General features: G+C 30.8%; 3 protein-coding genes across 7 annotated transcripts in view; 1 reads left to right on the forward strand and 2 right to left on the reverse strand.

Annotated features, from left to right (window-relative positions):
* Positions 1–14475, forward strand: part of LOC100749473 (protein kinase C and casein kinase substrate in neurons protein 1) — a 57493-nt gene extending 43018 nt beyond the window's left edge. For 2 of the 5 annotated variants that reach the window (XM_012382074.3, XM_012382075.3), the window contains exons 2-10: positions 4128–4519; positions 4803–4991; positions 7096–7116; positions 9549–9775; positions 10033–10153; positions 10683–10793; positions 12945–13111; positions 13518–13678; positions 13846–14475. In XM_012382074.3, coding sequence (XP_012237497.1) covers positions 4157–4519; positions 4803–4991; positions 7096–7116; positions 9549–9775; positions 10033–10153; positions 10683–10793; positions 12945–13111; positions 13518–13678; positions 13846–13958 — 1473 coding nt within the window. In that variant the 5' untranslated portion in view covers positions 4128–4156 and the 3' untranslated portion in view covers positions 13959–14475. Of the gene's footprint in view, positions 1–4127; positions 4520–4802; positions 4992–7095; positions 7117–7818; positions 7831–9548; positions 9776–10032; positions 10154–10682; positions 10794–12944; positions 13112–13517; positions 13679–13845 lie in introns of all 5 variants that reach the window. The other 3 variants (XM_012382076.3, XM_024365651.2, XM_012382077.3) reach the window with 3 other exon arrangements.
* Positions 14476–15145: 670 nt separating this feature from the next.
* LOC100749670 (zinc finger protein 473 homolog) lies at positions 15146–20398 on the reverse strand. The gene is made up of 4 exons (XM_012382073.3): positions 20258–20398; positions 20029–20175; positions 19482–19547; positions 15146–19411 (listed from the first exon to the last, which is right to left on the reverse strand). The coding sequence occupies exons 1-4, from the start codon at positions 20393–20395 to the stop codon at positions 16661–16663; spliced, it is 3102 nt and encodes a 1033-aa protein (XP_012237496.1). The 5' UTR covers positions 20396–20398; the 3' UTR covers positions 15146–16660.
* Positions 20399–21134: 736 nt separating this feature from the next.
* Positions 21135–23635, reverse strand: LOC100749789. Its single transcript, XM_003487184.4, has 4 exons — positions 23392–23635; positions 22504–22693; positions 21993–22207; positions 21135–21509 (listed from the first exon to the last, which is right to left on the reverse strand). Exons 1-4 carry the CDS (start codon positions 23404–23406, stop codon positions 21351–21353), a joined length of 579 nt encoding a protein of 192 aa, XP_003487232.1. The 5' UTR covers positions 23407–23635; the 3' UTR covers positions 21135–21350.
* Between the last annotated feature and the right edge of the window lie 207 nt (positions 23636–23842).

The raw sequence follows: 23842 nt of genomic DNA on the forward strand, positions 1-23842 counted from the left end.
TGGTAATATCACTAGCATTGATAATAAGGCAAGATACATCGTGATCATATTGATAAAATTTGAAACGAATCTCAAAATGTATATGAAATTTGTGTCCGTTCTTTTGACACATTCTGATATTGACGCATATGGTGCGTCGCGTCGGTTTAATTATTATTATTATTTGTGTCATTGAACTCGTGATATCGAACTTGATCCCATCACTAGTGTGGCAGTGCACCTTCCATGGAGAATGCTCTTTCGCAGGAGAGCGTGCTGATGGAATGAGTGTGGCCATTCCGTACCGTGGAATGTTGCTCTACCGGCTCGATAAGCTGCATGGTATCAGAGATCTCGTAGGCGCCATGACTCGTGTTGATTACTCGATTTCAGCGTTATTGCTACTGGACGAGTTATTTGTGATCCTAGGGCCCTTCAGCTGTGAAATAGACGGCACAACGCTAAATAGGTGTACGTAAAGTGGATATATACGACGATGGTTAAATACAAAGACAGTGTGAGATTTCCGTGTTGGAAGAAAGTTGTTTAGTTTCTGTTCGTTTTCTAATTCTCGAGAGGATAAATGGAGAATTTATGATCTACTGAAGTGAAGATTTCAGAGAAATGATGTATGGTGGGTTGAAAATTTAAGAATGTGTTAGTTGTGATTGTATATATGTAGTTTTGTTCAGATGTTTATATATATCTAATGATATATTACTGTTAAGTTAGTTCAGCTTGAGAGAGTTTCTATTTCGCTTAAAAAATGTGCAACTTTCCGGTCGGTAGAATTTTTATTTATTAATGTATTATATCTGACTAAAACTTAGTTATTTTATCACGATTTCTGGAATTTCTATTTTACTTTAGAATCGGAAAATAGTATTTTTAATTTAGTTTTCAGTTATTCGATTCCTGTTTGAATAGGAATTTCTAAATTTTTTTAAATCGTTTTATTAATTAGAATAAGTGGTATCCAGTCGAAGGTTTCTAATTTATTTTAATATAATTTTTGAAATTTCTTTGTTATTTTAAAAACAGCTTTTCTCTATTTATGTCGGTCAGATTTTCTAATTAAAGGAAGTAGATAATATTTTCGAACAAATTGTTTTATACTCAGAATAATCTTACTTCAAGATTAATAAATTAATCTATTCACAGCTCGGCTCATTCAGTTATCCTAACTTATGTTACGAATTATTACAATCGAGTTGATAACGCTACGAATTATTGAATAAGGTTGAAGTTATAAATATTACAATGAACTTGAATCATGGGATTTCGATCCACCAGAATTCGACTTTTTCAGCATCTGGATTATCCCAGCTCCTACCGTTCAAGGTTCTCGTTATGTAATCTACGATTGTGCAATATATTGGTGTTTATAAATAGAAAATGTAATGGACGAAATAATTTTTCTTTCCAGTATAAGTACCCAAAAATTTAAAATAATAAAACATCTGTAAAATATATAAATCTATAAAGATATAAAAATTTGTTTGTTACTAACACCTGGTCTATTCTTGATCGTCAAATTGTATCAGTAATTTTATTCTATCAATTAATATTTTTCACTATTGCCATAATTGAACAAAATTCGAAAGAAATTTACAATTTATTGTTATACAATTTCTTATTATTATTGTTATACTACAATTTCTTTATCCAATATTCAAACAATTAAAGTGTACTGTTAAAATGGAATAAATTGGTACGTGGAATAATTTTCGCTAATTACCTAAATAAATGGTTCTTTAATTGCTTCAAAATTATTCTTATCGCACGATTATACGTTTCACCTGGTGATCCAATCGTGAATCGTAACAACTTAAATGAGAAGAACGAAAGATCTAAATGTATTTCATGCAGATTGTTATAACTGTTATGTATGTATAGTGCTCGCGTAACATAGTAATGTAGTAATTCTGCTCGACTCCGGTATTGATGCAATGTGTCCCCATTAACAACCGCTTTGTTTCAATGAAAGTGCTGAGCTTGCAATCCAAACATCTTGATTGCGTCGCGTTCACAAAACGTTGCACTCTCAAATTTATAATTCCATGAAATTGATATTCGAGACGTAATTCTTATGAGAATACTCTAAGACAATTTATTATCGCCTGGAGAAGATCAAATTTTTTATTCCAGTAAACACTCTCACGCGCGACGATTATTACACAGAAAAGATTACATGAATTAAAATACACCAATATGTATTTCTATATTCTAAATTAGTATTTAAATATAACTAAATGTACAAAGTAAAATAAAATCTTCTAGAATTTAATGGTCGAATAAGAGGAAAAAAAACTAATATCAAGGTAACAGGAACACGTGAATTATTTTTTTGTACCATTGAAAGTTTCGAATTAAACACGCTCCTTGAATCGTGTTTTTATAGAAAGTATTTCCGATTAATGACAAGTGCGCTAAAGACTTTATTGCTTTGTGCGTCAAAAACTGTTTTCTACGTATTAGCAGTTAAGTGGACTAAGAAAAAGACAATTAAAGAGACGTCGATGATTACGTTATTACATTCGCGGTAAAACAGCTGGTATGTTAATAAATTATTTTTATAGAACGATTTATAAAATAATCGATCTCGGTCAAGGGAGAGTATCGTATAGATGAATTGAATTATTTCATTCTATCAATCAACAGATTTTTGATTCGTTAGTAAAGTCAACATTTGGCAAACCAAATATTTCTATGAAAGGAAATTATTTCAGATTTATTTATGAAATATCATTATTCATTTAAATATTAAATGAAATTACTCAATTCGATTCGATTACAAGAGAACATAAATTCGTATCTATGATTTTCATGGATTAAAGAAACAATGATACACGGCTGCAATAAAATGTACTTACAATGTACAACTGCTACAGGACAGTTCAATTATGGAAACCATAAAGTTTTGTCAGTACAACCACAATTGTGTACGGTGCGAAATCAAATTTGCATGTGTGCCAGATTTAGGAGATGCAACGAGTCCAACAAGCTATTCCAACTAATTGTCACTGTTATCCTACTGTTGACCTAATCAGACTCCATCTCCCTCCATATACGTATACAAGTAGACACAATTCCAATGAAATACAATGGAAGAGCTCAAAAGACAAAATAACAATGTTTGTCGCTTTCTAGGAAATCTTCTAGTATGTTTAATTTCTGTTCAGTACATTTCAATTTCTTGCGACGAAATATGCATCATATTACACTATTTCTATAAATGTATCAATAATTATTACATCATAAAGGAATTATATTTGAATCACGAAATTATAAAATCTTAGAATTATAGAACCTGTTTTTGTAGAATTATTTCATTTTCATATAAGCCAGAACATAAATCATGTTTCATCATACCAATTCCATGAAAAAGTCAAAAGTTTGACAAGGATCGTGCTTATTATGAACCTCTCGATCGTAACCAACTTTATACATATTACTAAGTTACCTTTGCATTCTTAACGAATATTGCAGTTTAACGATCTCCAGTTACCACGCAACATCGTGCGTTATATCGTGAAAGTTAATCGAACGATGGCTCCAATATGATTCAAAGAGAAGAGAATTTCGAAACAGACTGCTATTTGTCGTATATGTAATCTTCACTCTGCTATAGTCCCGTAATCGAAAGAAATAGCATAGCATCGTGGACAAAGATTTGTAACGATCGTTCTTAATTGGATATCAAATCAGGACAGTCGATGTGCATATAATCTAGTTAGCTATTTGGCTTATGTTATTTACGGTGATAATCCACGGATAGAAATTTACAATCGTTCGTGTATCAGCTGTTAGTGCTACAAGAGAATGATGATTCTAAAATATTTAAATATTAAATGATGATGATTAAATGATTTAAATATTAAAACGAGTATTTATGTCTTGCTTATATTTTGCATACTTCTATATATTCCGTATATATTTGCATATTACAATTTTTCATAAATACATAAACATCCGCAGTCTAATAATTACTCAATTCATATTTCACGCGATAAACTAAATACTATAATAAATATGATAAATAACAAATCACAATACATGTCATGAATTATTAATTTATATTTCATTATGATTTCTGTCCATACAAATGAATATCCATAATAATATTTTCATTTAATTCTTGACTACAGGTGAAAGGAATTTCTCGACTTAGGCTAAGATGTCACATCACAGCGACGACAACATGCTGATAGCAACCTCGGACTCTTTCTGGGAGCCAGGTAACTATAAACGAACGACCAAGAGGATCGAGGATGGCCATAAGCTCTGCGACAGTTTAATAGCTCTAGTCCAAGAAAGAGCAGAGATTGAGAAAAGTTACGCGAAAGCGTTGAAAAATTGGTCGAAAAATTGGAACGACAAGATCGAAAAAGGACCGGAATATGGAACCACCGAGGCTGCTTGGAAAGGAGTTCTCGTTGAATCGGAGAGGCTGTGCGATCTCCACCTCAGGGTCAAAGAGAATCTCTGTAACGACATCATTCACCAAGTGAAAACGTGGCAGAAAGAGACCTATCACAAAGTACGTGCTCTTTTCTTGTGAATAATCTCTGACATATCGAGATGAAAGTCTATTTCTCTTCCCTTTCTTTTCTTTTTTCGTTTGCTTTTTCTTTGTGTTAAATGTTTGATTAGTGGATCGGTATTTTGGAACAATGTTGAATAAATCAACATTTAACCTTAAACTTTCACATTTCTTTCTCCGTTTTATCTTTATTTTACTATCTTTACAAATAATTCTTTTCCCACGTAGGTTTTCATAATAATTAATAAATTGCACACTTGGATGTGGTTCGAAATTGCAGTCAATGATGACGTTGAAAGAGCGAAAGGAGATGGAGGACGCGTTCAAAAAGGCGCAGAAACCATGGGCGAAGCTTTTGCAGAAGGTTGAAAAAGCAAAGTCCGAGTACCACAACAGCTGCAAAACCGAACGAACCGCGGCGAACATGGAAAGGAACGCATCGGCGGACAGTTCGCTTTCCCCTGACCAGGTAAAACGATAGTCGTCCTCTCTATGTCGATTACAGTAATGAACAGTTACATCATTCTCACTCGTACGTTATCGACGACTAGCGCAATCGTTACGTTACATATTTGAATCACAGCGATTGTCATCGTGTTCGCTTTCAAAAGGTACTTTTCGACCACTCATTGTAATGTATCGAAGAAAACAGAGTACTTTGAACGCTTCGTTCAAGTTAGAACGATTAAAATTATGACACTTGAACAAATGGTTGAGAGAATTGTTTACTATTCAGAATCATGTTCGACGGAAACTTGTAATTAAATGAATAATCATAATCAACATACAGTGTTTTCATCTTTAAATTTGTGACAATTATTTGAATATCCATAGAAGCAAGTCATTGCATAAGTTATTGGAAAAATCTCCAGTCTTGTATGACTTGGAATTAAGTAAGAAGAAAGTTTTTTTATTATCTACATATTTAATTAAAAGTTTACATTAAACAATCTATTAGACGATCTGCATTTTAAAAACGAGGAAAAGTTTTCTTAATTAAAATTCTTTTACGCTGTGTTTCGTTTTCCTGGATATCCTGGATAGTTGTTAGATAACAAAACGAGATGAAATCGAAGTCGAACTAATGGAAATTTCACAGTATTTAAATCGAACGATTCTAAAAATTAGGACGTAATTATCTTACATCTAATCTAATATTTAAAATATGTATAATTTCTATTAACGCTTCCACTAATGTTGGAGATATATATTTATATATATGTATATATGTCGGAGATGAAAGGACATCGAAGCCTCCCCTTTGGAACTTCGGGATAATCCCCTAACACCGTAATCTAGATTCTATCATAGGCGTAATTAAACAATTGTCGTCTTTCGATCCGATTGTATTTGTTTGAGATTTGTGATAGTGAGCTTGGGCTCGAAGCGACAGCCAGTCGCCGAACGTAGCCGCGGTCACGGGATGAACGCTTTGTCTAACAAAGGTACGGAATAATTCTATAACTCTCCTTAAAAGAAATATTTGTAGCGGCACGCGACAGTAAACATTCCAACGGTTTCTGTCCCGTGGCTCGCGGATCCTATTCTTCGGATATGATGGTTACCAGATGCCGACGCGTCTCCACAGTACGTGATCAGCTAGCCCGAGGGCCGTTATCTAAGATCTAGTTACCTAAAGTCCTTCAAACAGACAAACAGTCTTTGTCCCAACTACGGGAAGATAGGAGAGACCTATTTTTCAACGAACGGCGTCTCCCACCAACAATTTTCCCTCGAGGGCGGGTAGCATCTTTTTCTAACCACCGATATGGAGATTGACCAATTAGCAGCAACGTCAGTTTCCCTTACTTTCCGAATGTAGGATATCCTCGACGAATCCGATGATCTCGTGTCCTTAGACACACCCATTATAGTTTTCCTCCGAGGTATCACCGGGACGGAAAGTCATTCTCTCGTGAGGTCGTATTAGTGAAATACTTAGTGTCTGTACGCTCGGAGGATATTCCACGTTTAACAAAGAGTCCGACTTAGATTTTGTGAGTACGTTCATCTATCATCCCGTCGACTACGGATTCGTTATTGAACCTAAGATCATTGTCATTAGTTTCTCGAGTATCTAATTACCATGGTTGCTTGTCCAATTCTATAATAATCGTATTTGTAATAGTCAATGTCTTCTCTATTGTATAACGACATCGTGTAGTCCGAACGAAGATTCATTTCACGCCCCTAACTCTAATTCTAATGTAAACCCGACATATATAAATTACTCTGAGAGAGAGGCAGATAGAAACGAATTTTACAAGCGATATCTTTTGACATAAAACGATTCTCCAACCACTTTAAGTAGCATATTATATTTTTTTAAAATTAAAATAGAAGATACATCCGTTGTTCTATATAGAAGGTATTACGTACAATTCTACGAAAATCAAATTTTTCTCTCTTCGAAGCGACGGTACTCTTGACAAAACATAACGCATACGTACGTACTGATACACAGTGTGTACTTACATGTGCGTAATACTAACATTTAGTATGTATCTCGATTACGCAATCGCGGCTGAATATAAAAGTAGATACTGTTGTTCTTTAGCAAGTATTATTTTCAGATGGCCCGAGGCTCTGAAAACGTATGTGAAACAAAAAAAAAAAACATCTCGTGTTTTAATTTTTATCGAAAATCTGCATGTCGTGTTGTCTTGTGTCCTTGAGAATTATCGATATTTGTACTCTCTGTCTTTTCGCTTCCAAATTTTTCGTGAATGTCCGAGTGATCCTTTTTTTCTTGCACGTTTCAGTCGTGGACTGTAAACTTCGTTAAATCTTTCAGCTGCATTATTAGATATTGATCGTGAAATTTGATGTTCAACAATTTTTACGTACAATACAGTTACACGAAATATTTACAATATAATTTTTTTGAATATTAAATATTAAGTAAAATAAATATTTAATATTTTATGAACAAGAGTAGATCGTAGAATTTTGTTAGTGCACAAAATTATTTTCCCTTATTTTTGGTTGCATCACTTTCTGTTATTTTTAAGAAGATTTCGAAACCTGTTTTGAAATGATATTTTTATAGAAATAAAATATCTGGAAAAAACGTTACTCTACGTCTCGAGTGTTATGAATTTGATAAATCGCCAAACGAGAGGCGATCTTCTGAAAAAACGACGTTTTTAGATGACAGTTTGTGGATGTGATGCATGGGGCCACAGAATGCGAAAATCCTTTAGGAAATCTAAAATAGGAGACGTTCAGCTTGTATGTATAATAATAATGCATGCAGCATGTATGTTTAATTAACATTCTCTCATTTTTCATTACAGAAAGCTCTGCTGGTAAGCAAAATCTGTTTCACGCTTTCTTCCGAGTAATAATTTTATCACGTAAACATCGAGCTTTTAAATGGTTATTGTTCTAAGATTCAAAATTCAATTTTTTAAATAATTCAAGAAGAAAGTTTGAAAAAAAATAGATTTTTTCTATATTATCTAGAATATTCTAAATTTGGAAAACTGAATTTTTAGATGTTTATACAACTTGACAAATTTGAAATCTATATTCAACAAATAATTTATTGCTTATCGTTTAAAGAGTAAAGTTTATAGCAAAATTCTAGATGACATTCTCATATGTTTGTATTTCAATTAGTAAAAGACGTAAAGAATAGACGGAAAGTAACGAAAGAATTAAAACATTATTAAACAAAGTTTTAAATAGAAATTTTGCAATTTATCTTTTAGCGAAATCAAATATTATACATATAGAACAGAATTATAAATCCATGAATTCTTTCATATATAATTCTGCAATTTACTTCGATAATTACTCGATGATTGCTCGTTATCTCTGTTTAGAAGTGAATTATAGTGGCCTAATACGTTTCAACATAGAATTTGCTCTCTCTATCCCCTTTGTGCATAAATTTTTAAATCTTGTGAACCACTATGCTCTAATTGCTTGGCCAGTTACCTACCTTCTTCAATTGTAGATTTGTAATTTCCAAGAAACTATAAGTCAATCTATTAAATTATTCCATTCTCAAAATCAAATTATTAATTCTATATATATATAATGTGAAACTTTAAAGTTTTTACATATTATATATTAAACGTTCATTTTTTAAATTTCTTTTTATTTATTATTCGCTTCTTCTTCTTACTCTTACATCTATACATGTAAATGTTACACGACAAGAAGTTATGCTTACACGACTTACTCTTACATATCGTATTGTAATGAACTGTAAAGAATGTTTCTGAGGAGTACCATGAGGTAAGAAAAATAAAAAATACCGCTAATCATTATTATGCATGAGTGCAGATAGCATTCTGACTAACAATAATGTAAGCTTTACAAGCTTCGTAGTAGTTGCGTTACTAGAAAAAAGAACAAGTTCAAGGATATTCTGTACAGTTCCTTACAGTATCTACAACTCCTATTTTACATTCTTTCACGCCAGATATATTTATTCTCTTTTTTTCTCAAATTTCGAAATTTTTTTATAAATATTTCACTTATAAATTTTATTTCTCTTCATTCATAACTACATTCAGAAGAAACTACTCCATACAGTATTTCTACACAAACCTTACAAAATACAAAATACACGATACAATAAATAACTAAAAACTTCTCGATCTGTTTTATTACAATACTTATAATACTTACTGTGTTACAACTTTATTGCACTAGTAAATCCTGTAGGTATTTGTTACGTAACTGCTAAACCTACATAGAAATCACGCTTACCTTTTCAAAGGTATTTTTTTGCCATCTCGATAGTGCGCTAGATAAGCTTGAGGGTAAAGAATTGGAATTATTATGATAAATAACAGAATATTATTCAGAACACGTTTCGACACTTATAACAATAATAATGCAATATTAATTAATCGCTCCGATATAAAATTAAGAACATTTTCTCTTCGTTATTTTTCTTTAGATTACCAACGTGTTGGGTTTGTACCAAGATCTTTACCTTCAATGTAGACGGTGAAATTATTAAATTAAAAATTGTGTATTTATCGTATGTCTTCTTCTATTTAATTAACAGGTGAAGAAAATGCAGGATAGGGTGCAGAAAACGAAGGAAGAGGTACAAAAAGCGAAAGAAAAATATGAAGCCGCGTTGCAAGAAATTAATCAGTATAACCCAAAATACATGGAAGATATGACACAAGTGTTCGAAAAGTGTCAAGAAATGGAGGCGCAGCGGCTTCAATTCTTCAAGGATGTTCTCTTCGGCATTCACAAATGTCTCAATATATCTCAGGATCCAATGTAAATTACTTTTTGTTACTTTCGTTTACACTCTTCGATGAAAATTATTATTTTCGAGAGTGTGTTGTACAATGACTCGCGAAAATATCTGAAGCATTTGAATTGAATAATTTATTTCAAGTATTTACATTACGAATACCTTTAAAGGTATTAAATCATGTGTTTTATAAATCTTCAAAATTTACCAAATTATAAAGTGAGTTTATTTCTTTAGAAAGAAATTTAAAACAAAAGATTTGATCTCATTTGGTTTACAGACTTCCACAAATATACGAAGAATTCTATCATACAGTTAACAACGCGGACCATGAAAAAGATCTGAAATGGTGGTCGAACAATCACGGTGTAAATATGGCGATGAATTGGCCACAGTTCGAGGTAAGTCGACAAAATACAAATATACGCATTACAATAATTCTTTCTCATCGCATGTAAACTCTTGCTGATGGTTGAAGATCTGATGTTAGAAAATATAGCCGTAGCGTGTATTGAATATCGTTCTTGTTCTTTCCTTTTTATAACTGCATTAATATCGTCCATTAGTTATATTCTGTATGTCTGGATATTCTGTAGTATTTCATTCGAATTAATATAAATATCGCCAATCTGTTTCTATACTCTACCGATGGAGAAACAAACCTGTCGTTATTTCGTGTGTCTGTTATAACTTCTAAAGAGAGCAATTATTATGAGCTTCTTATTTTTATTCGTTAAATACCGCTCATAGGCATCTATTTATTGGAAAAAGATCGAGGCACTCTGTGTAGCATAGTATCGAATTTCTCTCAAAGCTTCCAATCAAAGAAAGAAAGAAATACAAAAATGAAATATATCCCCTGAGATTGAAATATTTTCTGGAATGCATGCATGTGATTGTTCTTTTTTTTTGGGCGTTGCTATTACGCAGGACTACACAGAGGAGTTCCGTGACATCACCAAGGGCTCAAAATCGAAGGAGGCTCTTCCGGCTGGCTCCATCACGCTCATCAATCAACGCCCGGTCGGCGAGGATGTGCATGTAAAGTTTTGTTACGTTTTACACTTATCCATTTGCTTATTCTTCGTTCACATGCTACTCAATGAGCGAAGATTCACACAAATACATATACGTATACGCACATAGAAAAAAGAAAATGAACTTTTTTTACTGATCAAGAACCACGAAATAGTGTCGTAACAGGCAAACACGACGAGGTCACCGAGGATGGGTTTCCTTTTTCAGCTTCTGGCTCGCCTAACTTAACTGAATTAACCGTAACCCGCTATGCGCTTGTTTTTGCACGTGATCGCAGATCTATATCGCGAATACACGCCGAGCATGTTTCCACTGTTCGATTCTGGAGCGAATTTGCAATAAGATTAATACGTTAACCGAGGAAGATGTCATTTGAATTTACTTGAAGTTACACGTTTCTTCCTTGTCTCCTCTATAAAAAGAATTTTATTAAAACATGTCGACGCTTTCTGAGAAGTGTAATGAAAATATCCAGATGATCGTAAAGATCTAGCGGTGTAATGTCAGCAAGGTCGTTTCAAATCTCTTTATCTATTTATAATGCATGCCGATGACGCGAATCGAACGTGCATCCATTATGCAGGCGATCGTAAATGAGTAAGACCAGCAAACTGATACCGCGTGTCAAAATAAAAAAGAAATTCCAATACTGTAAATGTTTATTCATTTGTAAGAAATTTAAAGGTGTACAAATACACAAAATATATCAAATATCCGAACTATAGTATAAACAAATATATAAAAATACACAAAATTCATATGTATAGGATTTTTTTTAATGTTTAGGCTTGTAATTTGGATCTCCAAAAATTCGTAATAAAATGGAGAAAACATTAGAAAAACATACAATTATGAAATTGGACATTCATATTTAAATTTACATAACTGCATAATGATCTCTTGCGATACTAATTGTAAATGTAATAATTTCTGCTAATTGATTTTAGTTATTTTGATTCGTCCATTGAAGAATACCTGTATTAAACACATTTATGAATGACAGACCTGTATAGTAAATTCGCTCTATATTTACTCGCACGTTTAACAAACACGATCATTAGTATACGTATTTATTTATTATTATTATATAGAGAGACGAAGCGTTAAAATAAACATGCTTGCAACCAGAAATCATGCGCACAGTTAATTCGCACGAAAAAATTGTCACAGCCGTAAGTGTGAATTACGTTCATCCATTGTAACAACGAATACGTATATTGCCACATTCGTTACCGCATGATGTATGACAACGATCTTTGTAGGTAATAGGTACCTGTGCGACGCAATTTAACTTCATTCCATTCCAACACGTTCGTTTTCGTTTCATCTTAAATTATACCACTTCTTTTTTTTATTATGATACAACTTTTTATAACATGATAATAAATTTTTATCATATGTGAAGCTTATACTCTTAAGCTTAAAAATAACAAATTAAAAATACTGCAAACAGGTATTATAATTGTATATATGTGCTTATCATATTAAATAATTAATAGATACACATAGCCTGACGAAAGTATTCAAACACCGTTTATGAATATATTATATGTATTGTACGAGACATCGTGAAATTTTATTGGCTCTCATTGATAAAGTTTAAAATGAATCTCGAAAGTATATGTAAAAATGAAAAGACATTTCGTACAATTATATGCATGTACAATGCGCAAATATATATTTCGCAGAGATCATGAAAGTATCATAGTAAACAAAGTAATATGCTGATAAACGTGTCACAAATAATCGAACCGGTGACCTACCATAATGTGTCAGTAAGATGTGTCAAAAGAACAGACACAAATTCTATATGCATTTTTAAATTCATTTCAAAATTAATACGATCGTGGTAATCGTCTCTTATTACTGTATTAATGAAAGTTCGAAATGGTTTACATAACAAACACAATCCGAATATAAAAATTTTCTATGGTAAATGTTCAAATACTTTCGTGAGTCGGTACAGAGATGAAAAATTTCTAGATATACTATAATTGGTTGCACGCATGATTTAGATAACATTATAAATATTTAATATACATATTTAAACTATAAAATTATATATATATATATATACACAAATGTAACTTTAAATTTTATAGTGTGATGTATATACAATGATGTAATAAATATAATGATCTTTCATTAACGTAGGAGTACCCACCAGTTAATAACAAATCAAAATCGAAGCCCAGTTCCCGGGTAATATCAACAGATGGAGGCCATGGGGATAGCAAAACCGACACGATGAATTCCAGCAAACACTCTTCAGAGAAAAACAATCATGATGGTAATGCTGTAAACAGGACCTCCACGATGACGTGAGCATTCAAAATAATTTCATAATAAGAATTAATAATAATAATATGATTAATTCGATTTCTCTGTTTTAAATACAAAAAACTTCGTCTTCTATTCGTTAAATTGAAGATCTTCAAAACTATGTGTGTATTTCTAAACTTTTACTATTCTCTAATAATAATAATAATTCACTATTAGAAAAATCTTATTAAATCCTAGAATTTACATTTTTAGAACTATTATTATTACTATTAGAACACTATTAAAAATTTGTTATTAAATGATGGAATTTTAATTACACAGATTTAATTATAGGATTTTTTAATTTATATTGTTTTACATGTTAGTACACCTGTATAAGTATATAGACATAAACAAAGCTAGTGTATCAATATGAATAAAAATTGGAAATTTTTCTCTCCACAGTAATGGTACAAACGTTAAGCAAGAATCAAATCCATTTGAGGAAGAAGAATGGGATGAAGACAGTGGCGAACCATTGGTAGATAATGGAGAACCAGGTGTTCTTGTACGCGCTTTATATGATTACGAAGGAGCCGAAGCTGATGAACTTAGTTTTAAGCAAGGTATTATACAAACTATATATACAACATATACGTATTATTAAATCACAGTACATATTTAAGCATTTTATTATATAGAACCGACCTAGCTCTTAGCTGGTCCAATTAAATGGACCACCCTATATGCATGTATATACAATACGATTTAAATAATTTTTAAATTTTCATAGGCGATGTATTCGATAAATTAGAAGACGAAGACGAGCAAGGATGGTGTAAAGGACGAAAAGACGGTAGAGTGGGTCTCTATCCAGCAAACTACGTAGAACTTGTGTCTCCGTAAAACTACCACATAACGCCAAATTACATGAACATTGTTAGTTACTTAACACGTAACGCATACGAAAGCAAAGGGAAGGAACGAAATTTTTATTTTGTTGTTTATTTCTTTACGAAATAGCGAGTTCGTTGAAAAAATAATAAGAAAATTTGTAAATGTCGTTAAATAATAATTACATGAGACTCTATATTAGGGATCGTTCATTTTGTGTGATATATAATGAGCGTTGAAAAAGACGAGAAAGATTATAAAATCTTACGGCTCGATGTTACGATTGAAATTCAAAGAAAACTGTTATAAGAGTGAAAAGGGAAAAAATGCATACATCTACTTCATTCTATTTCTCAGATCGATGTAGGGTCGATACGATAGAACTTAAAAAACGAAACTTTTACTCCTAATGGGTAATTGGTTTCCATAGATAGTTAGGGTTCTCTACATCCATCTATATAAATTAGCGCTAAACGATAAGATGGATACACATACACCACGAGTATATTATAAGTTTAGATTTTTGAGATACTGTACAATTTCAAAACATTTTTCGACTCATTATTAGCATTGTTGCTATGAAATATTTTGGCTAGCGCGACGAAAAGTATATTTAATTTATTGTTATTCAAATGATACTATTAAAACCTATTCTTTTCGAATGGTATCGTTGTATATAATAGCTTTAAGAATATAAACGGTATGTAAAGTTACAATTGTTTAGCGAAGTTGAGATTTTATGATGAGAAAGTGAAAAAAGAAAACACTTGAATACGTACATAAGACGTACCAGGCAAATAAAATTTGGGACCCAGAATTGTCCAATCTTTTTCTTTGTTGTTTTTCCTTTTTTTTTAATAATTACAATATTCTAATGTTGAGAAAAAAAATGAGGGGACAAGAATTATTTATATATAAGAAATAAAATAAATTAAAAATTATAATATTATGAGAATATTCACGTTATAAAAGATTATAATGAGAAGTTTTCGTCATTGGTTAATGTGCTTTTTTGTACATAATTTCTTATATTGAAGCAATGTTGATCATTTATGAGAATAAAGTCATAATATCTTTTTTAATTGAACGAAAAATTTTATATAAAACGAAATATATAATACTGAAGGTATTTCATATAATCATTATCCATTTTCTGATAGATGTAATACAATTGAAGAAGTATGGAAATGAAAGCGCAAAGATATGTGCTTTCGTAGCAAATTACCTGCTATTAAGTTAATCGATGTACCTTCACGAATATATGTTTTCAGGAAATATTTGTAGTATAGAAACACGTGTTTAAGTTAATATTGAGAACAATGCTGCGGATTATGAAATTGAACGAACTGTAGATTTATATGGTTTGAGAAAAAAAGCATTTATAATTTTCTATATGACGAGACAAATTTGAGAGTTAGTATTAACGAAGTCATTTGTTATTTAAATATTCTTTTATTTTATAATGCGCGCAGGAGAATCAACTTCAAGTCAAGTCAAGTTTTCATGGTATATAGTGATAAATGCTAGTTATTCGTCACGAGTAAATAACGTGTTACTATACACAATATTTATGTAAATATAGTAGAGTATAATAACATTTACAATTCAGCCAGCGACTGATTTTTGTAATTGTTTACATCATTAGTCCTCCAAATTATTTTCTGTAAAGAGTGTTCGCGATTCCATGATGTTGTTAAATAGATTATAGTTTGTGTATAAAATTTATTATGTATAACTTAATAAATAGCATATATACGAAATATTACATAATACATGATGCAGCATCTATTTTCACTTACAAATATCATAACGATGCGTCGATACATTTTCATAAACGCCAATTAAGTTTACAAACAACTGTGGTATGATAAATTCGTGTGTTAACTGCGAAACTGAATTTAATAATCATGGTTTTGGCCAAAACTATTAAAAATGTATATCAGTTGAGTGAAAATTGTTTCAAGAAAGAAATTATTGTATAACATTATGGTGTGTAAAAACATATATTTGGATAGTCATTAAACTTCATACATATTAAATTTCATTGAATGAAACAGATTACAATTTTTACACAAGTGTTCATTTAATCGCTCCTGGTTCTAATCTATGATAAGTATTATGGATTAGCTTTGATATTATAATTCGTTATATGTTGAAAAACAAATTATATGCGATATATATAACATACGTGTAATATATATCGATATTATATATATATATGTATATCGACACTAACATATGAAATATCGTCTATTCATTGTGTAGTATATGTACATATAGATCAAGGAATTTTTTATAGCTTGTGAATAATATTGTACACTAAATTATCATAGTCAAAATCCCTACGTTTAATTTATAAATAACCATATTGTTTACATTTAATTTCGATGATTCTAAATTATATGAACATCTGCAGATCCATTAATACAGAAAAAGTTAAACATTACTTGCAGATGAAGTGGAACAGAATTCAATAAGTATCAAAATGGAAGCAACATAAATATGCACTTAGAAACTTATCCTTAAGTTCCAATATATTTGTATACTATTATACATGTTTGTATACTATATCAGTGAACAAAATTTTGTTGATTACACTATAAATTAAAACTTCAAGAGTCATTGCATACATTATATGTAGTAAGTAATTAATGTAGAGACATCGGAATTCTCAGTCTATGTGAAGAATAATTAAAGTAATTGGAGTAATTAAATTAATGAGTTGCAACATGTTTCTGTAAGTCTTCAAGACTGAAAAATGGTTTATCACATAATTGACAAACATGCGCAGTTTCATTATGTATATCTAAATGTTCCGATAAATCCTCTTCTGTTTCAAAAAGTTCATCACAAATCATACACTGAAATTCATAAGTTTTTATTCCTTGTTTCTCCCATTCTGCTATTGCAGCTTCTTCTTCATGAGCTTGCATATGCATTTCTAGTAACATCTCTGAATTAAACACTTCTGTACATTGCAGACATTGATAGATTTCATCCTTTGACTTATCATTTTCACTGCCAATACTAATAAGATTAGGATTATCATCCTCTTCATCAAACAAATGTTTTTCAACGTGTGCTTCCAATGCATCCTCAGATTCTAATGAGTCCCCACAGATTGCACATTGATACTGCTCTTTGCCAGGACTTTGATCACCCTCGCTTATATCATCACAATGCTTTTGTAAATGATCTTTTAATATTTCCTCATCTGTAAAAATTTTGTCACATACGAAACAAGTATACGTTTCCTTTAGTTTCTCTGCTCCTGACACAGTATCTCCTCTTCCTTTGGTTGCTCCTATTTTCTCAATACTTATTCCTGTCCTAGAATTCTCTAACTTCATAATTCGATTATTCTCTACTTTCAAAAGTTTATCTGACTTTGAGTATACTGTGCCTTTAGAATTCTGTAATGTGTTTATATTTGTTAACTTTTGAGATTCTCCTTTTGTTATGTTTTCTATATTAAATTCAGACTGATCATGACTTTCTAAATGGCGTACCAACAGTTTCTCAGTTCGAAATGTAGAATTGCATACATAACATTTGTGAATGTATTGTTTTGTAGATTTACATACATGAGCTTTTACGAATCTAGCTTCTACTATTTCATGACATCTTTTACATCGCATCATTTTGTGCTTATTATGTCGCAATATAGTGGTTTCTGTTTTATGCATACGAACATGTGTAATAGCATCACTACGATTAGCAAATGATTGATCACATACACCACATATATGTTTTTCACTATGTGATGAAGTAATTTTAAAAATATTTTCTTGAATTTCTATTTGATGTTCATTTTTAGTATTATTAGAATCCGCAACTTTCGATTCATCTATTTGTTTCACGACACTATTTTGTTCTTTATTTTCTTGTGACTTTTGTACATTATTATCAGTTTTAAATGTTTCAGAAGTTTCATCTGATAAATATGAGTCAGAATCCAAAGCAGAAGTATTATAATCATTATATCTTATTGGTGGTACACTTTGTCTTTTATGAGAAACCATACTAAATGGCCCACCAAGATTGCTCTTAACTGTACGCTTAATTAAAACATGCATATTATTAATATTGTAGAGTTTACTTTCTTTTGTAATGTCCAAACGTTTTAATATGACTTTTGGTTGGTACTTTTTAGAATTCATTGCCTCCTTTACAAACACTGGAGAGACTGTCCCAAATTGTTGAGAATATGAATTAAGATCAGTGCCACAACTTCTTATCATAGACGATTCGAAATTTTTCTTTATAGTCTTTTCTATTATAGTTTTCAACTGTTGATCTAGAGTTTGATACGAAGTTTTATAGTCATTTCCTATCTTATCTCTTCTTATACTATCATTACTCATTCCAAATAATCTGTATTTCATTTCTTTCTCTACAAAACTTGCTAATTCAACTTGTATGCGTTTCAATGCTTCTATCTCTGTTCCCTCTACTTCTATATTCAAACATCTTTCGACACATTTTTTATTATTAACATCTATTGGAATTGGATTTATCCTACGAAGTTGCACAGCATCGATAATATCAGTATTTTTCTCTTGAGAATTTTGTTCAATACTACCATCTTTAGATTCCTTTGACAAAGTATTTAAATTTGCTTTATTTAAATAATGAGGCCCAGCGAGCATTAATGTAGATGTAACAATATACGTAGCATCTTCAATTTCTAATTCTGATTTTACTGAATATGGTGTAAATGTATCTTCGGTTATTTCCGTTTCATCTTTCTTCTGCGATTTCTTTTTAACAACTTTTTCTGGCTGTGAATTAGGAAGAATTTCTTTCTCTTCGAAAAATGTATCTTTCTTTGCTTCATTTTGTTTAATACTTTCTTTGGCAGATATATTTTTTCCTCCAGTTAAAGAACCATCAGAATTTATGTCTTTAAGAGATCTTGTCTTATGTGTATCTGTATCACTGTCTAAACTCACAAAATCATTTCTATCATGTTCATATTTATCTGCCAAAGTGTTTTGCAAGTTCTCTAACACTTTGACCAATCTTCTTTGCTTTTCAAGTTCTTTATCCATATTTGTCTTTGCTCTTGCTTTCTGTACTGGTGATAGCTGTGTATCGTCTGAAGCCATAGAATCTGTATCTGAAACAGTTTCTCCTGTTGCTGCAAGGAGTGCCTTTTTTCTTGCAACCCATCTTTTGGTCGATGCTTTCCTTCGTTCAGTTATATTACGCCTCCCAATTAATGGCTTGATCTTCATTGGAACTAAGGTTGGTTTTAATTGAACATTACCTTTATTTTCTTGCTCTTCGTCATTTTTACATTTATCATCATTGGAAGCATCATGAGCTTTTTGCGAAGAGTCTTTCGAAGATGTAACGTCATCTTCAGATATATACATATCCTTTAGCATCGTTTGATTTGTTATGTTTTCTGTATTCGTAAACTGTAAAGGTATTAATGGTGGCACATCTAATTTTGTTCTTTTCTGGAATAAATTTTCTTATGAAATTATATGTGATTAATTAAAAGAAATGTGTTATTACAATTAGTACTACCTTATCAAAAGTATCAGAGAGACTGTCTTCTCCACTTTGATGCAAGTTATTGCATGATTTTATGGTCTTTAAATTAAAGTTATAACAAAATTATAAAGCTGCGAGACATTATTTTAATAGACATATGTAAGAGAATATTGTTTTATATAGGATGTCATAATTTAAATGTAAAACTTTGTCAGCATATTTTACAAGTCTTTATACATAACACTTTCTTCGTATTTAAATTCATGGAATATACTGACAAAGTTGAACCACCAAATCTTGAAATATTCTATAAATAAATATTATAATGATGTAAATCAAAATTTTGAGAATTTGTATTTTGGCACGTATTTCGTGCCTGTAGTTTCCTAACTAATTAAGTTACAGTTTTATTTTTACCATAATACAAAGAAATATAATCAGTTTTTTATAATAATACATGCAGAACGTTACCTTATGAACATTAATAGTGAAATTAACCTTATGCTTTATACCATTATATTCTTAAATATGTCTAAATATATATAATTAAAAGTTTCATGTTTACACTAAATAATCTTACATCATTATCAGAAGATTCTATGAGTTCCAACTGACTTAACAACATTTGATTTGATCGTATAAACTGTTCCTTAAACTCATTCCACATTTCCAATTTGTAGAGGCATATATGACAAATAATACCTGGCATTCCATGTTCTTCCTTAATCTAAAAAGAAAAGAAGATCCATTATAAGACACAAACAAGTATAGAATTAATTACAAAAATTAAAAAGATGGTGTAAACATACATTGATAGAAGTACATTTACTCAGATCATTTAGTTTTGATTGTAGAACTTCATCGAATAAATTTTTCATACATCCATGGTCAATGAGGCAAATACGACATCTTTCTTTTATAGTTGATAATTTACGTTTTCTCGACATTTTGCTCGACTTTTCCAAAATATAAAATATGATTATGCGTATCTGTATTGATACGGAACACTGTGAACATGTTACGAGTGAACTACGGCGGTTGTAATATCGATAGATCGAAATATATATCGAAATAAAACTATTCATGATATGTTCATGACTCACGAATCGTTGCGAAAAATTCCGCGAAAATTCGTGTCTAGTTATTTTAGTGTACGTAGTTTAAATATATTTAATTAATGTATATAAACATGTTAAAAACAGGATCGCGCTACACGACGAAGCAGATACAAACTCTAACAAATCGATTGGAGCACCTTACTTGTGAAACATTTTTTGGTCGCTAAGTGCCTTTCCCTTAACACGGAAGTTGTCAGACCTGTTAAGTATTTACAGTATATATGTATAAATGTATACTTATAGAGCTTATACGATCGTGGTCGCAACTACCTTTTCATGCACCCTTGGTGTGCCATCTTCTGGTAAAGGTGGGTCGTTACTTGAATTGATGCAAGGTGTACGATTTTTCGAGAAAGTTTTTTTGAAGATTTTTCTGTTTTAGGATAAAAAAGTATTGTAGAGGCATTCATATTTTAATTGTAATTGATCTAATGTTACAATAACAAATGTTAACAAATTAAAACATACGAGATTAACGTTATTCCCAACAAACTTTTAAATATATTAAATTCTTAAGATTTCATTCATATTATCTGAGATGCAGAACATACATAATGATAAACATACATTATTATTGAGCGGCTAAAATTTGTAATTTAATTAGATTAAATAGACTGTACATTAAATCTTAAATCTAGATTCTTGAGTATTAAGTTCATTCTTCAATATTAAATGAACTTTCATTTTTCATAATTCTTCGTAATAGCATTAAAAGTGATCATTTAAAGTAATACTCGATGTCATCGTGTTTTTAAAATCATTTTCGTCAACAAGTATAATATGTTTAATACGCATGGTCAGGATTTACATCGTTTACTACAGAAGTAGCTTCGTAAGCTAATCGTGCTGCCTCTCTTTGATTTGCAATTGCTGCATGTTCCTCGGCTATCTTCTGGTAGAGTTGAATATGTCTGTCCTTCGCTCTCCCCACACTCGCCGAATCCTGTAAGATGTTATGCACGATCATCAGGTGAAAGCTACCGTACCGAATCTTCTCTAGCAATAAAATTAAGCCTCAATCGAGTATATTTGTTCACGACTGATAAAAGAAACTTGGATAGAATTATTATTGGACTGCGGGTATCTATGTAAAAATTCATATTTTTATAAATATAATTAAGAACCGTAATCTAGGTAAAAAATTGTTTTACACTGTACTTTGGATCTTTAGATATATCCATCATCAACGCATCATGCTTTTTCATTAATGATATATTTACAATTCAATTGATCAATAATTTCAAATCTTAATTTGATTCTTTTACATCTCAATGGTTTGAAAAAACCATATATAGATAATATGAGTAATAAATAGTAAATGCGTAGTATCCAGACCAGGTAATAATCCTTCAGCTAACTAATAATTAAACAATCATAGAATTTAATTATTACTGTTTGTTAAAAGACACAATTAAATGTTTATTACCCGTGGTAGATTGACTGGGACGCCATGAGCATTTGACTCGGCAATTTTCTGGTATAATCGAAAATGTTTTTCCTTCGCGAGTCTCACAGCTTCAGAATCGATAGGTTGGGCGATAGTATCTTCATAATTTATTAAAGATGCGTGAAATCCACTTTCATCAGCAGCATATTGAACTGTTCGTATTTTATGCTTGGGATCGATGAAGGAATAAGAGCCTAAAATATAAACAATTAAAATTTATTTATATAATAAAGACAGTTTATAAATTGAATATATATTATTTGTCGATATTTGTCCTAAATACAAACAAGATTACAAACACGAATAAAATTATTTTTATGTAAAACAATAAACACAAGACAGAAGTTAAATAAATATGTAAATATCTTATATATCTTCATATATTATATGCATTCTGTGTATTTTTGTCTTTAAATTCCGCATAAATGCATAAAAATCCATAGTCTAATTATAACCTGTAATAATGATTTCATAAGAAGCATTGAATTACCTTGAACATGTCCAGCGCCATCTCCACTCTCTTGATGAACACGATCAATGTTTCCAGGATATCGTCCCGCCTGGTATTGAAAACTGTAAGGTCTAGGAGGCGGTGGTGGAGTAGTTGTAGTCGTCGTAGAATATTCTGACAAAAGATGCGATACGTCCCCCAGGCAGGGGCTAATCAGAACGATTGCGATCTGATTCGAAAGTATAGTAATCTAATTAGCTATGTACACCGACCAGTTAATCGAATGTAATACAAGTTGACGTCACTTTTGTACAATTACAATTGAGTAACAATTATGAATTTAGTTTATTACATGAATGTTTTAAATTATCAATAGATTTACCAATTTAGTTAAAGAGAATATGAAGAATATATATGTGTATATATATATATATATATATATATATATATATATATATATTCATTAGTAATTCTTTCTATTTTAAGTTCATAGACAATATTTATAGAGATATAAAAATTAGAAAATAAAAAACTAATCAATAATTGTAATTATGTGAAATAATAAGAAACGAATAAGTCAATAATCATATGTTCAGATGATGAAAGATGAAACCTGCGTACGAAGTACATAAATACCAAACTGATTACGGAATCAGGAATAATAACTTCAACAAACAAATAAACACGCGATGTAACAGTATTTATTATTTCTATTCTTAAATTTTAGTTATTTTTTTAAATTTCACGTATCAAATGTTTTACTGAATGAAACGAAACTTATTTAAAATACATTGAAATTAATTGATGCTTTAGTTAATAAAAATTGAGATATAATGGCGCGATTAAAATATTACGAAGAATTATATAACGATATTGATATGAATTAAACGATGATGATATTAAATATGGTGAAATTGATGTACATACCATTAGATTTCTCATCTTGGCTGCTATGAGTCGACACTTTCGTATAGACGAATCGACATAAACTGAGATACTCTGCCAGTGAAAGTAATATAAGAAACTAACGAAAAGGTGGAGGCAATACGTGTTAAGCCTGTTTTAATATTGGCGCTTCTTCGAACATAGTAAACATTCCTTTTCATAGTAAAATAATTAAAGCTGGTATTATAACGTGTTGTAATACGTTAAACTCTAGATCGAATCTGTTATCAATTTTTGCTTTAATTTTCAATGAAAATTATGTAAAAAAAAGAGATTTTATTGAAATTACCAAATAATTATATCTGAATAAAATTCTAGTATATTAAATAAATTTTCTATAAAAAGCTAATAAAAATAAAATTCAATGAAATAAATTCTATATCTGGAAAATCTATGCAATAAAAATACCTATGTATAATTTCATAAGAAAATA

The sequence above is a fragment of the Bombus impatiens genome, unplaced genomic scaffold, assembly GCF_000188095.3.
Source record: "Bombus impatiens unplaced genomic scaffold, BIMP_2.2 scf_0142, whole genome shotgun sequence".
NCBI classification, from domain to species: Eukaryota; Metazoa; Arthropoda; class Insecta; order Hymenoptera; family Apidae; genus Bombus; species Bombus impatiens.

Bases quoted from the DNA above. Each gene is read 5' to 3' on its own strand.
- LOC100749789 (XM_003487184.4), bottom strand. The intron at 22,208-22,503 runs GTAATTCAATGC...TTTATATTTTAG, and splicing joins TGGCGCTGGACATGTTCAAG to GCTCTTATTCCTTCATCGAT. The intron at 21,510-21,992 runs GTAATAAACATT...AACATCTTACAG, and splicing joins TCCCAGTCAATCTACCACGG to GATTCGGCGAGTGTGGGGAG.
- LOC100749670 (XM_012382073.3), bottom strand. From the start codon at position 20,395: ATGTCGAGAAAACGTAAATTATCAACTATAAAAGAAAGATGTCGTATT. The intron at 20,176-20,257 runs GTATGTTTACAC...TTTTCTTTTTAG, and splicing joins GTAAATGTACTTCTATCAAT to ATTAAGGAAGAACATGGAAT. The intron at 19,412-19,481 runs GTAGTACTAATT...AATTTATTCCAG, and splicing joins TCTCTGATACTTTTGATAAG to AAAAGAACAAAATTAGATGT.